Here is a 14,544-nt window from a genome sequence, read left to right on the forward strand (position 1 = left end):
ATCTATACTGGGGTCAAACAATAGTATATTGTGGCACCAAGAATCTTGGGCATATTTTTCTCCTCTGCTCCATTTGCTTTCACCTAATCTACAGAGGACAAGATACAAACTAGAACTGATGGAAACCTATTCAGCCTTGCTGGTCTGAGATCCAAGGCAAATGCCCATCAAGTCCTCATCACAGAGCTGTTATATGTTGACAATGCTGCTCTAAGGTTCCTTGCTGAAGAACAGCTATAGCAGCAAATTAAGTCTCTCACAAATGTAAAATATTTGATTTGACCATCAGCAGCAGGAAGGCGAGCATCACAGCCCAAGATGTTGTCATATCGCCATCTATTGGCATTGACACTATGATGCTGGTGCTTGTTGACAGCATATACCTAGACCCCATGATCATCACCATAAAAATTAGCATGTATGTACAACAAGTAATAGGAAGGCAAATGGAATGTTGGCCTTTGTTGCAAAATGGATGGAGGATAAATGCAGGGAAGTCTTAATGTTACAGTGCAAGGATATTGGTGAGACTGTACGTGGAGTTGGAATTTTGGTCTCCTTAATTTTAAGGTATATACTTGCATAGGAAACAATTCAGAAAAGTCTCACTCAATGGATTCTTAGGATAAAGGAACTGCATTTTGAAGGCTAAACATGTTGGGTTGATACTCATTCGAGTTTAAAAGAATTTAGAAGTGATTTTATTGAAACATAAAAGATTCTGAGGGGGCATAACAAGGAAATATTGAGAGGATGTCTCTTCAGTGAAGGAATCGTAGAACTGTGGGGCATAGTTTAAAAATAAGAACTTTCCATTTAAAGCAGAGAATAAGAAGGAATTTCTTCACTGGAATTTTCTTTCCAGCTAATCATTGAACATTTTTGAATTTTTTGATCAAGAAGGGAGTCAAAGATTATGGGGAGGATGCAGGGAAGTGGTGTTAACACCATAATCAAAGCAAGCAAGATATTACTGAATAGCATAGCAAACTCAAATTCAACCTCAAGGGCTGTGTCAATTGATCTAACAGCTAAATTGGATGGTGAAACAGACTCCAAGGAGCTGCATAGCTTAAATGTTCTAACACTCCCTCAACATCCAGCACCTTTTTATGGGTCACCATCATGTTCTTTTCATTTTCTTCAATCCCTCAACATGCATCTTATACCTTGTCCCTTTAAGGCATTTCAACAGACATAAATCTCTAAGTTACCTCACCCAGAGCTGAACTGTTTGATACTTAACTGTTTTTCCTCCAAGCACGTGAGATATTATATGTTCACTTGATTGCTGTGGCTCTGATATTCCATTCTGTTCAAATACCTTTTGCCAATGGGTCACGCAGTTAAATCCCGTAATTTTGTCATGTATAAATCGACAAGGATTTCTGGGAACAGCATTTAGAAAAGAGACAGCCCCACAAAATATTGTGTCTTCACTTTGACAATAACAATGTGGTTTTATTCTGAAACGTGATGTCAAGCGCACACGACAAGCTGAGAACATCTTCCACCACATCTTGGCTGCCCGAGGTCCTCCTTAATGCTCCCCACAGTCCTGCCTTGCTTTAAGTAGAGTCTTTTCAGCACAAATTTTCTTGAATTGTTAGTTAGGAGAAGCTTAGCTTGCACGAGGAGCTCATATTTGGACCGTGGGTTTTGGTCTGCACTGTTCCTGTCATCCTTCATGTCAGTCCATTGAGTGTGGATGGAATTCGAATTATGTCTCATTGAAACAGTGTAGCTAACCAGACCAATTCATGTGTGGAAAATCTGAGAAAAAGATATTAAATTAGACAGGTTTAACAAATTTCCCATTTTATTTTGAAAGGTATATCTAAGCAAATTTATGGTGCACTGCAAGTATCTAAAATGCTTCAGTTTTGAAGTAAGGGTCACTGGATCCAAAACCTTAACTTAGCTTATACTCAAAAGGTACTGCCAGACCTCCTGATTTTCCATGTAATTTCTATTTTTGTATCTAAAATATATGGCCTTAAAGAATGCTTCCCTTTCCTTGCAGTATACTAGAAGTTAATTGATGTAACTACAGGTTGTTCTGCTATAACACGCGTTTCATTAGCGCAAATTTACTGTAAAGCGATTGACGAATTGGGGACACTTTTTAAAGCACAAACTTTTAAAATGTGCGTTGCCAACACTTTAAGCGCTGACTCTAAAGCACAATTTTTCTATAATGCAGGGTTGCACAAGATCACAATTATTGCATTATAGAAGAACTACCTGTAATGTGTACTAAGTAGAATAGTGACAGTCATTTATATAATTTAACACTAGTCATAGTGATTTTAAAGTGCTTCACGTTACAATATTTCTTGCTTTACCACAGCTTAACATACTTGAATTTGTTTTTCGTTAAATTAACATCACCATTCTCTACTCTCCAAGCTTCCAAATTCTACACAATACCTCACTTTAGACGTGACTACTCCTGGCCCTGGTAAGTGCCATTTTGTGATTGGCTAATTGAAGTATATGAGAACAGGCCAATCTACATCCAACAATCTGTTCTGAAAGCTCTGCTCTGATAGTTGTTGCAATATTAATCTCAGCAGCTGAGACAATCCACAACTTTCCAAATAAGACAATTTACAGCATTCTTTAAAATAAAATACCCCCTAAAGATTTTATATAGGCAAACAGACCAACAGACAGATGTCAAATATCACCTCTGCTGAAACAAGAGTCAAGCATGCTGCAGTATGCTCTCTTGTGACAAAAAAATCATAAGATCTCTGAATCCTATATTGGGCTAAACTCAAATGTGTCAGAGACTCTAAGAAATAATCAGCTTATTTTATACGTGTTGCTGCTAGGGAAAGTTAACATCTAACAGATTAGATGGAGAGGGGGAATTGGATCCAATTTAATTCTTGAAAGTTATATTTGAAATAACTCCACATAGGCCAGTATCCCATCACAAGCCAACCTTTATTTACACACGGAGAGACCTTCATACTGGTCCAGCTCTCTCAGAGACAGTTCTCAGAGTGAACAGAACTTTTGACACTCAAGTTTATATCTGTCAGCCAGGCTGCCTAATTGGATCAGATTAACAGTCACCATCAGGGAACTCATATTTTATGAGGTCCACCTGTCTGACCTTCTTACAAACATTACATCCCTTCCCTTCTGAGTCAGAGGATGTAGGCTGGTTCTTCTTTTTATAGCTCCTCCTAGCACACTTTAGCACTGGGTCAGGTTCCTTCAACTCCTCCTCTGAAATGGGCAGCATGTGACGCACAGTAGCTGATCTCTTGCATTTGCAGCATCTCGAAGAAATTCATTTTCTTCTTCAGGCAGCAAAGGCATTGAGGCAGTGACATTCGCAGTGTCCAACTCACATTCTGAGGTATCTTCAAAGTTTGACAGAGATGGAGAATACAGGTTACAGAATCTTTAGAAAGGCAGTCAAGGAGCCAGCACATTTTACTCCCGCACCACTTGCAAGTTTGGAGTTGCGGTTCACATGCTTATTCAGGACCGTCGCACTTAGTTGAACTTTATGTCAGTGGACCTGATGTTGCATCAAATATGTCTCTTACCAATGCAGGGCCATTCCAGTCATTCCGACACCAAACCCGGTCTTGCTTAGCAGTCTTGTGACCAGCATTGCTGTTGTTGATGCCGTTTCACCCTAACCCCCTCCCCCACCCCAAAGTTCTGGGAAGCTCAGATATAGTCTGGTGTGGAGTCTTCCCCGTATTAGCAATTCTGCTGGAGCTATACCAATAGTTGCATGAGGGGTGGTCTTATAGTCAAGTAGGAACCGGGACAGTTTGGCATCTCGTGAAGCTGCAGGCTGTTCCTTTAAGCATGCCTTCAAAAGTTTGGGCTGCTCTTTCTGTCAGACCATTGGATGATGGATGGTTTGGAGCTTTCCTTATATGTTGAATGCTATTCAACTTTAGGAAACAGTCAAACTGCCTGCTGGTAGATCTGTAACCAACACATATGGGAGTTTTTGCTCGCAGTTTTTGTACTGTCGTCGCTGTGTTTGAAGAATAAAGTCGTCGCTGTGTTTGAAGAATGAAGTCTGTACATGCCCAGCCACTTTGTGTGGGCATCAGCAATGATTAAGAACACTGAGCCCACAAAAGACCCTGCATAGTTAACGTGTAACCCAACTAAGGTTTACCCAGCCATTCCCACCAATGTGGGGGTACTGCTGATGGTAATTTCTGTTCTTGTTGGCACTGTCCACACCAACACAGCTATATCTGCCTCCAATCCTGACCACCAGACACCACACCAACCCCTGGATGACCCCGATGGAGATCAGCCGGCCCACGTCCTCGGACTCCTGGGGGAAGGGATATAGTGATTGTAACCAGGTGGACCTCATGGAATATGAGATGCCTGACTCAGGCTGTTAATCTGGTCCAATCAGGGGACCCTGACAGACAGATCTAAAGAGGAATGTTTTTCTGAAAAACCTCCTCCTCTGCTTTTGGTTGCACTTCAGTCCCACGCTCCTGATCTTCGGGCACCCGGTACGGAGGAAGGAGGGCAGGTCTGAAGACCTCCTCGTGGGTCTGCTCCTGGGCCTGGCCATTAACAGGTCGAGGCAGCGGGCCGTGGAGGGGGTCGTTAGGGCCGACTGCCTGCCCCTCTTCCGCGGATACGTTAGGGCCCGGGTGTCCTTAGAGAAGGAGCACGCGGTGTCGACCAACACCCTGGAGTTGTTCAGGGAGAGGTGGGCGCCGCAGGGAGTGGAGTGCATCATTTCTCCCTCCAACTCTATTTTGATTTAGTCCCTGCCCTCCCCTTCACTGTTTTGATCACACAGCACTGCCCTTTGATGTGAAGGGCAGTGTTTGTCACTGGCCACCCGGGTGTTTTCCTATCTTCCTGGTGGTGGAAACTGAATAAAGATTGGTGCACTTTGTGTCTTTCACTGTGCCTCACACCTGCACACACACACCATGGGTGCTGGGGAAAAAATAAGCACTACCACAGTTAGGTGGTACTGTAGGGGGGTAAAAATAAAAAGAAAAAAAAGATTTAAAAAACTAAAGTGGGATGTTCACTGTGAGTGAGTTGGATTAGTGTGAAGGTGTCTCCACGTGTAAATGAAGGGTGACTCTGGAGTTATTTTATGACGAGCAGAAGAGAAGGTTGCGAGGGAAGGGAGCCGAGATGCGAAAGATAAGGAGGAAGAAGAGGCAGAAAGTGAAGAGTAATGAGGGGAGAAGAAAGTTCTAGAATCCCACCTCCAAATCCGGCTGACAAGATGGCGGCGGCAGAGAAACGGCGGTTGGGCCCCACCCACCATTGGCGCGGCCCCGCCCCATTCCCCAAAAACCCCGCCCACTCCCTAACATCCACCCGCCCCATTCGCCAATGGTCCCGCCCACTCCCTACCACTCACCCCGCCCCATCACCGATAGCTCCGCCCACTCCCTACCACCCACCCCGCCCCATCCCCGATAGCTCCGCCCACTCCCTACCACCCACCCCGCCCCAGCCCCAATAGCCCCGCCCACTCCCTACCACCCACCCCGCCTCACTGAGGGCACCGCCCTTTACCCGCCCTCCTCCGCAATCCGCCCACCCGCATCTCAGGGGGTTCGCATCTTCATTTTTTTGTCCCAGCCCCTTCACTCGCTACTTCCATTTCCGCCCCGCTCCAGAAGCTTAGATCCCGCCCCGTCAGCCTCCGCCCCGCCTCCCAACATCGGCCCGCCCTCGGCCCCGCCCTCACCACCTCGGCCCCGCCCTCACCAGCTCGGCCCCGCCTTCACCACACTCGGCCCCCGCCCTCACCACACTTGGCCCCACCCTCACCACCTCGGCCCCGCCCTCACCACACTTGGCCCCGCCCTCACCAGCTCGGCCCCGCCCTCACCACCTCGGCCCCGCCCTCATCCCCTCGGCCCCGCCCTCACCACACTCGGCCCCGCCCTCACCACACTCGGCCCCCGCCCTCACCACCTCGGCCCCGCCCTCACCACACTTGGCCCCGCCCTCACCACCTCGGCGCCGCCCTCACCACCTCGGCCCCGCCCTCACCACACTCGGCCCCCGCCCTCACCACACTTGGCCCCGCCCTCACCACCTCGGCCCCGCCCTCACCACACTTGGCCCCGCCCTCACCACCTCGGCCCCGCCCTCACCAGAGGTACAAATGGTCAAGTGAAGTGCTAACATTGGCAGGAAAGGGCATTTCAGCAGAAAATCAGCTAAAATAGGCAGCTCATGCCCAAAACATCGACTCTCCTGCTCCTCGGATGCTACCTGACTGCTATGCGATGCTACCATTGGATGTGACCTGGGAGGGGTGGAAGGGATGTGTCGGGGCTGGGAAGGGAGTCGGAGGATGGGAAGGGAGGTTGTTTTTGAAATTGGACGACTACTCGCAGGGAACATCTCCGGGACACCCGCACCAACCAACTCCATCGCCCCGTGGCCAAACATTTGAACTCCCACTCTGCCAAGGACAGGCATATCCTGGGCCTCCTCCAGCCACTCCCTAACCACCCGATGTCTGGAGGAAGAACGCCTCACCTTCCAACCACATGGCATCAATGTGGACTTCACCAGTTTCCGCATTCCCCCTCCCCCCACCTTATCCCAGTTCCAACTTTCCAATTCGGCACCACCCTCATGACCTGTCCTACCCGTCCATCTTTCTTCCCACTTTCCTCTCTACCTATCACCTTTACCCCCACCTCCATCTACCTATCGCACTGTCAGCTACTTTCCGCCCCAGCCCCACCCTCCTTCCTTTGTCGGCCCACTTCCGAGGCTCCTAGCCTCATTCCCGATGAAGGGCTTTTACCTGAAACGTCGATTTGCCTGCTTCTCGGATACTGCCTGATTGGCTGTGCTTTCCCAGCAACACACCCTCAACTCCGATCACCAGCATCTGCAGTCCTCACTTCTGCTCAGTCCGTGTTCCAGCTGCATTGCTCTTCCTAGCAGCAATGAGATGTAGCCACTCTGTTCACACATCTCACCTTGTTACTGCACCATCACTAAGATTTTCACCTGCATAACATTGCCTGACTCCACCCCTATTTGAGTCGAAAAGTGTGGAAAGGCACAGCCAGTCAGGTAGCATCCAAGGAGCAGGAGAGTCGACGTTTCGGGCATGAGCTGCCTATTTTAGCTGATTTTCTGCTTAAATGCCCTTTCCTGCCAATGTTAGCACTTCACTTGACTATTTGTACCTCTGGCCACAGTCTTCCCATATTCTACTATTTGTAAATCCACCATCTTAAACACTCGCTCCCTCCAATTTCACACATTAACTTAAAATCTACTGAGGCAACTTGTCAAAACTCTTTAGACAGCACCTTCTAAACCCTTTGTCATTTCAAAAGCACAAAGGCAGCAGTTGCATGGAAAGAGGACAACCTATAAGTTCTCCTTCAAGACATACACCATTCTGACTTGGAACAATACTGCTGTTCTTTCATTGTTACTCAGCCAAAATCCTGAAACTCCATTCCTACTGTTGTTACAATTATATAAGGCATTGGTGACACCAGCTTTGGTCTCCTTACATGAAAGAGGATGTGGTGACACTGGAAGCAGTTCAGAGGAGATTAAGTTTATCAAATTGATTCCTGAGATGAAAGGGCTGTTGTTTGAGAAGCGGTTGAATAGCTTGGGCTTGTACTTGCTGTAGTTCAGAAGAATGAGGAAGGATCTGATTGAGGTATATAAAATGCCAAAGGAGATTGATAAGATGGATATTGAGTAGATGATCCACTCGAACAAGTGGCCATATATGTCAAATGAGGGGATGCATGTTCAAAACTAGATGAGGAGGAACAACTTCTCTCAGAGGGCTGTGAATCTAGAACTCACTGCCTCAGAATGCAGTGGAGACAAAAAACTGCAGATGCTAGATTCCAAGGTAGACAAGCAGGAGGCTGGAAGAACACAGCAAGCCAGGCAGCATTAGGAGGTGGAAAAGTTGATGTTTTGAGTGTAACGTTTCTTCAGGACTGGGGGTGGATGTAAGGGAAGTTGCAGATAGAGGGAGGGAGCGGGAGCATGGTGGTGAAGTGGGGGTAGGTGAAGGCAGGTAGAGGGTACGACCTGGTTAGTCAATGGGAGGAATGAATCTGGTAGGTGGCTGGGAGGGGTGGAAGGGATGTGTCCGGTCTGGGAAGGGAGTCAGAGGATGGGAAGGGAGGTTTTTTGAAATTGGACAACTGAATGTTGAGTCCTCCAGGCTGCAGACTGCCTAGGCGGAAGATGAGGTGTTGTTCCTCCAATTTGCAGTTAGGTTCATTTGGCAATGGTGTGCAGTGGAGGCAGAATCAATCAACAGATTCAAGAAAAAATTAGATGTGATTCTGATGAAAAGTGGGATAAAGAATTATGGAGAGCAGGCAGGGAAGTGGAGTTGAGACCAGGATAAGATTGTGATTTGATTTGATGTGATTGAATGTAGTCATCTGTACCGACTGACAGTGAAAAGATTTGTTTGTGAGCAGTATAGGCAGATCATAGCAAAAAAGGAATACAGATCATAGGGTGCTTAGACAGTTTGATACTGTGGAGGAGCTGGTGGTTGGACTAGGGTGGACAAAGTTAAAATCACACCACACCAGGTTATAGTTCAACAGGTTTACTTGGAAGTGCTGCTCATTCATTGGGTAGCTGTGGAGTAGGACCATAAGACACAGAATTTATAGCAAAAGATTACAGTGTCATGCAACTGAGATGATATATTGAACAAATCTCAGTTCATCTCAGTTGCATAACAATCAGAATGTGAAGGACCAGTTCAAAGTGCATTGGAGTAATCAATCCTTAACTTAAAAGGAAGAATGAGGGTTTCAGCAACAGATCTGAGCGCAAGACCAAATTCAGTTGGTATTACAGAGGTGGAAATAGGTAGTCTCAGAGATAGTGTGAATGGATGTTCAGGAGCTCACTGGAAGGGTCAAATATAACATGACAGTTATACAAACTGTTTTTTCTTTATTTTTTCATGGTATATGTGTATCATTGCTTGTTCATCTCTAATTGAATCTTCAACTGAATGGAAACGGTAGATAAGAACAGCCACATTTCTGTGGGTCTGGACTCCAGTCTTGGCCTAAATGCACAAACAGCCATTTTTCTCCCTGAAGGACAACAATCAATAATGGTTTATTGGTCACTGTTACAGATGACTAGCTTTGTCTTCAAGATTTATTAATTGAATTCCAATTCCAATTGCACCAACTCCCAAGGAATGATTGAACCTGTGTTCAAAGAGCATTAGCATGAACTTCTGGATTAGCATGACATTGCCAATATTCCTTCACTCTGTATACAAACAACCAAACCGGAGCAAGTGTAGACCATTTGGCACTTCAATCCTGCTCTGCCATTTCATATAATCATGACTATTCTCATTGTGCCCTCAACCCCTACTGTCTACCCTCTTGTAGACTCGCTTGTTAACCAGAATCTATCTAACTCAGCCTTAAAGATAATAAGTGACCCTGTCTCTACCAGGAAAGAAAACTTTACATACTGACAGATCTCGTTCAGTTAATTATTCTGTTTTGCTAAGTTGATCTAACTTAGATTATAACTAGCTACTTGACAAAGGAGCAGCACCCTTAAAGATTGTACTTCCAAATAAACCTGTTGGACGATAATCTAGTGTTGTGTGATTTTTAACTTAGATTAGACCACACTGAGAAAAGGCTTTTCTCCTTATCTCCTTCTTGGGAGACCCCTTATTTGTAAACTGTGTTATGAAAATGTGGGTGTACTTTACCTTTAAGAGAGTTAAAAGCTAGCAGAACTACCTGACACAGCACCAAGTGTTCTCAGCAAGATATAATTTAACATTTGGTTGAACAAGTCAATTAGCCGGTTGCCTGGAGATGACAAAGCAAATTCTTATTAGGCCAATCAGTTTAACTTATACTCCAAAAAATACCAGACTCCAATCAAGTTTGAATTTAGTATATTGACAATCTTAAAAGCCAATGACATAATCCGATGCTTTGGGGGTATAAGATCGGGGAAAATTGAACAGTTGGGAGGAGAACTGCCAAGCCACCAGCATCTGCAGACTGCCCAATAAATAGGCCTTTTTAAAGGTTCCTTTATCAATCAGTAACTTGTGAAACAGAAATCCCTAAGAAGAAGAAAAGAAGACAGAGGAAATGAAGATTCAACAGCTGGACATCGGAGTGCATCTGGGAAAATTAACAAACAGTAAAATTCATAACTGATCTTGGAGAAACTGTTGGGCGAAGTTCACAGCACAGAATCAGATAAGTTAATTCTTGTTTTAAATGTGGCCTACAGAATGTCTGCAGTAGTGAGTAAAGTGTGTTCTTTCCTGATTATGTGTTTTTGGAGATATGTCTCTTGATTAAACTTAAAATATAAGCCATAACTATTAATTTAACCTGGGGCAGTGTTTGTAGAGGACTAAGACGGTGTTATTTTCTGGGTTGGTAGATTGTGAAGGAGCAAGCATGGCCTTTAGTAGAGTGACATGTACTTCTTGTCATATGTGGGAGCTTAAAAAGAGTTTAAGGGTTACTGCGGATTATATCTGCCATAAATGCTATTGGTTGCGAATCTTATCAGATCAAATGGATCAGTTGGAAGACAGTTAGAAGCAATGTGGAATTTGCAACAGCAACAGTATGTGATGGATGGCAGTTATAGGAAGGGGGAAAAGTCTTAGATACAGTCACATAGATGGGTTAACTCCAGGAAGGGTAAGAGAGGTAGGCAACTAGTGCAGGAGGCTTTTGTGGATATACCCATTTCAAACAGGTATGCTGTTTTGGAAAATGTTGGGGGTGATGGATTCTCAGGGGAACGTAGCACGAACAGCCAAGTTTCTGGTATTGAGACTGGCTCTAATGCAACAAGGGGTACGTCGGGTTCCAAGAGATCAATTGTGTTAGGGGCTCTCTAGTCCGAGGTACAGACAGACATTTCTGTGGCCAGCAGCAAAAAAGCAGAATGGTGTGTTGCTTCCCTAGTGCCAGAATCAAGGATGTCTCAGAGAGGGTGCAGAATGTTCTCGCAGGGGAGAGGGGCCAGCAAGAGGTCATTGTCCACATTGGAACCAATGATATAGGAAGGGAAAAGGTTGAGATTCTCAAGGGAGATTACAGAGAGTTAGGCAGTAATTTTAAAAGGAGGCCCTTGAGAGTAGTAATATCTGGATTACTCCTGGTGCTATGAGCTAGAGAGGACAGGAATAGGACGATAGAGCAGATGAATGCATGGCTGAGGAGCTGGTGTATGGGAGAAGGGTTCACATTTTTGGATCATTGGAATCTCTCTTTTGGGGTAGAAGTGACCTGTACAAGAAGGACGGATTGCACCTAAATTGGAAGGGGTCTAATATACTGGCAGGGAAATTTGCTAGAGCTGCTTGGAAGGATTTAAACTAATAAGATTGGGGGAGGTGGGACCCAGGAACTTAGTGAGGAAAGAGATCAATCTGAGACTGGTACAGTTGAGAACAGAAGCGAGTCAAACAGTCAGGGCAGGCGGGGACAAGTAGGACTAATAAACTGCATTTATTTCAATGCAAGGGGCCTAACAGGGAAGGCAGATGAATTCAGGGCATGGTTAGGAACATGGGACTGGGATCGCATAGCAATTACAGAAACATGCTCAGGGATGGGCAGGACTGGCAGCTTAATGTTCCAGGATACAAATGGTACAGCAAGGATAGAAAGGGAGGCGAGAGAGGGGGGCGAGTGGCATTTATGATAAGGGAAGTTATTTGGGTGGAATTGAGAAATAAGAAAGGGATGGTCACCTTATTGGGATTGTACTACAGACCCCCTAATAGTCAGAGGGAAATTGAGAAACAAACTTCTAAGGAGATCTCAGATATCTGTAAGAATAATAGGGTGGTGATGGTAGGGGATTTTAACTTTCCAAACACAGACTGGGACTGCCATAGTGTTAAGGGTTTAGATGGAGAGGAATTTGTCAAGTGTGTGCAAGAAAAGTTTCTGATTCAATATGTGGATGTACCCACTAGAGAAGGTGCAAAACCTGACCTACTCTTGGGAAATAAGGCAGGGCAGGTGACTGAGGTGTTAGTGGGTGAGCACTTTGGGGCCAGCGACCATATTGCTATTAGTTTTAAAATAGTGATGGAAAAGGATAGACCAGATCTAACAGTTGAAGATCTAAATTGGAGAAAGGCCAATTTTGACGGTATTAGGCAAGAACTTTCGAAAGCTGATTGGGGGCAGATGTTTGCAGGTAAAGGGATGGCTGGAAAATGGGAAGCCTTCAGAAATGAGATAACAAGAATCCAGAGAAAGTATATTTCTGTCAGGATGAAAGGGAAGGCTGGTAGGAATAGGGAATGCTGGATGACTAAAGAAATTGAGGGTTTGGTTAAGAAAAAGAAAAAGCTTATGTAAGGTATAGACAGGATAGATCGAGTGAATCCTTAGAAGAGTATAAAGGAGGTCGGAGTGTACTTAAGAGGGAAATCAGGAGGGCAAAAAGGGAACATGAGATAGCTTTGGCAAATAGAATTAAGGAGTACCCAAAGGGTTTTTACAAATACATTAAGGATAAAAGGGTAACTCAGGAGAGAATAGGGCCCCTCAAAGATCAGCAAGGCAGCCTTTGTGTGGAGCTGCAGAAAATGGGGGAGTTACTAAACAAGTATTTTGCATCAGTATTTACTGTGGAAAAGGATATGGAAGATATAGACTGTAGGGAAATAGATGGTGACACCTTGCAAAATTACAGAGGAGGAAGTGCTAGATGTCTTGAAATGCGTAAAGGTGGATAAATTCCCAGGACTTGATCAGGTATACCCTAGAACTCTGTAGGAAGCTGGAGAAGTGATTGCTAGGCCTCTTGCTGAGATATTTGTATCATCGATAGTCACAGGTGAGGTGCTGGAAGACTGGAGGTTGGCTAATGTGGTGTCACTCTTTAAGAAGGGTAGGAAGGACAAGCCAGGGAGCTATAGACCAGTGAGCCTGATGTTGGTGTAGGGCAAGTTGTTAGAGGGAATCCTGAGGGACAGGATGTACATGTATTTGGAAAGGCATGTCTCACAAACTTGATTGAGTTTTTTGAAGAAGTAGCAAAGAGGATTGACAAGGGCAGAGCAGTAGATGTGATCTATATGGACTTCAGTAAGGCGTTTGACAAGATTCCCCATGGGAGACTGATTAGCAAGGTTAGATCTCACGGAATAAAGGGAGAACTAGTCATTTGGTTACAGAACTGGCTCAAAGGTAGAAGACAGAGGGTGGTGGTGGAGGGTTGTTTTTCAGTCTGGAGGCCTGTGACCAGTGGAGTGCCACAAGGATTGGTGCTAGGTCCTCTACTTTTTGTCATTTACATAAATGATTTGGATGCGGGCATAAGAGGTACAGTTAGTAAGTTTGCAGATGACACCAAAATTGGAGGTGTAGTGGACAGCGAAGAGGGTTACCTCAGATTAAAACAGGATCTGGACCAGATGTGCCAATGGGCAGAGAAGTGGCTGATGGAGTTTAATTCAGATAAATGCGAGGTGTTGCATTTTGGGAAAGCAAATCGTAACAGGACTTATACACTTAATGGTAAGGTCCTAGGGAGTGTTGCTGAACAAAGAGACCTTGCAGTGCAGGTTCATAACTCCTTGAAAGTGGAGTCGCAGGTAGATAGGTAGTGAAGAAGGCGTTTGGTATGCTTTCGTTTATTCATCAGAGTATTGAGTACAGGAGTCATGTTGTGGTTGTACAGGACATTGGTTAGGCCACTGTTGGAATATTGTGTGCAATTCTGGTATCCTTCCTATCGGAAAGATGTTGTGAAACTTGAAAGGGTTCTGAAAAGATTTACAAGGATGTTGCCAGGGTTGGAGGATTTGAGCTATAAGGAGAGGCTGAAGAGGGTGGGGCTGTTTTCCCTGGAGCGTCGGAGGCTGAGGGGTGACCTTATAGAGGTTTACAAAATTATGAGGGGCATGGATAGGGTAAATAGACAAAGTCTTTTCCCTGGGGTCGGGGAGTCCAGAACTAGAGGGCATAGGTTTAGGGTGAGAGGGGAAAAATATAAAAGAGACCTAAGGGGCAACGTTTTCACACAAAAGGTGGTACGAGTATGGAATGAGCTGCCAGAGGAAGTGGTGAAGACTGGTACAATTGCAACATTTAAACGGCATTTGGATGGGCATATGAATAGGAAGGGTTTGGAGGGATATGGGCCGGGTGCTGGCAGGTGGGACTAGATTGGGTCGGCGTAGACAGGTTGGACCGAAGAGTCTGTTTCCGTACTGTACATCTCTATGACTCTATGACTCTCTCTGTCTGGTTTTGAAAATTTGAATTTTGGTAAATTTTAATCGGCGTTGGGGGGAGTTATCAGACTAGTATTGCAGAAGGGGAAGGTGAAAGATATGTTAGACAAAGGAGTTGTAAATACTTGTTAGTTAATTATACACTTTTACACTTTAAGAAATAAAGTTGTTAATTTTTACTTTAAATAGTTCTTGGCCTCTCGAAGTTTCACAGATTACTGCACAGGATAAATCATTTCTGTGTTGCTGGTTTATATTAATCAGGAGGG

The 14,544-nt window shown here is 45.0% G+C and overlaps 1 protein-coding gene across 2 annotated transcripts in view; it reads right to left on the reverse strand.

Moving 5' to 3' along the window:
• The window catches only part of hemk1 (HemK methyltransferase family member 1), a 126,794-nt gene extending 121,493 nt beyond the window's left edge, over positions 1 to 5,301 (reverse strand). For both annotated transcript variants that reach the window (XM_087994083.1, XM_087994082.1), the window contains exons 1-2: positions 5,235 to 5,301; positions 1,247 to 1,773 (exon numbers count right to left, since the gene is read on the reverse strand). In XM_087994083.1, coding sequence (XP_087850209.1) covers positions 1,247 to 1,519 — 273 coding nt within the window. In that variant the 5' untranslated portion in view covers positions 1,520 to 1,773; positions 5,235 to 5,301. The remainder of the gene's footprint in view (positions 1 to 1,246; positions 1,774 to 5,234) is intronic.
• Positions 5,302 to 14,544: the final 9,243 nt, after the last annotated feature.

This window comes from Chiloscyllium plagiosum, unplaced genomic scaffold (genome assembly GCF_037043375.1).
Source record: "Chiloscyllium plagiosum isolate Xiang-an unplaced genomic scaffold, Cpla_swu_hap1 HiC_scaffold_14, whole genome shotgun sequence".
Lineage (NCBI taxonomy): Eukaryota > Metazoa > Chordata > Chondrichthyes > Orectolobiformes > Hemiscylliidae > Chiloscyllium > Chiloscyllium plagiosum.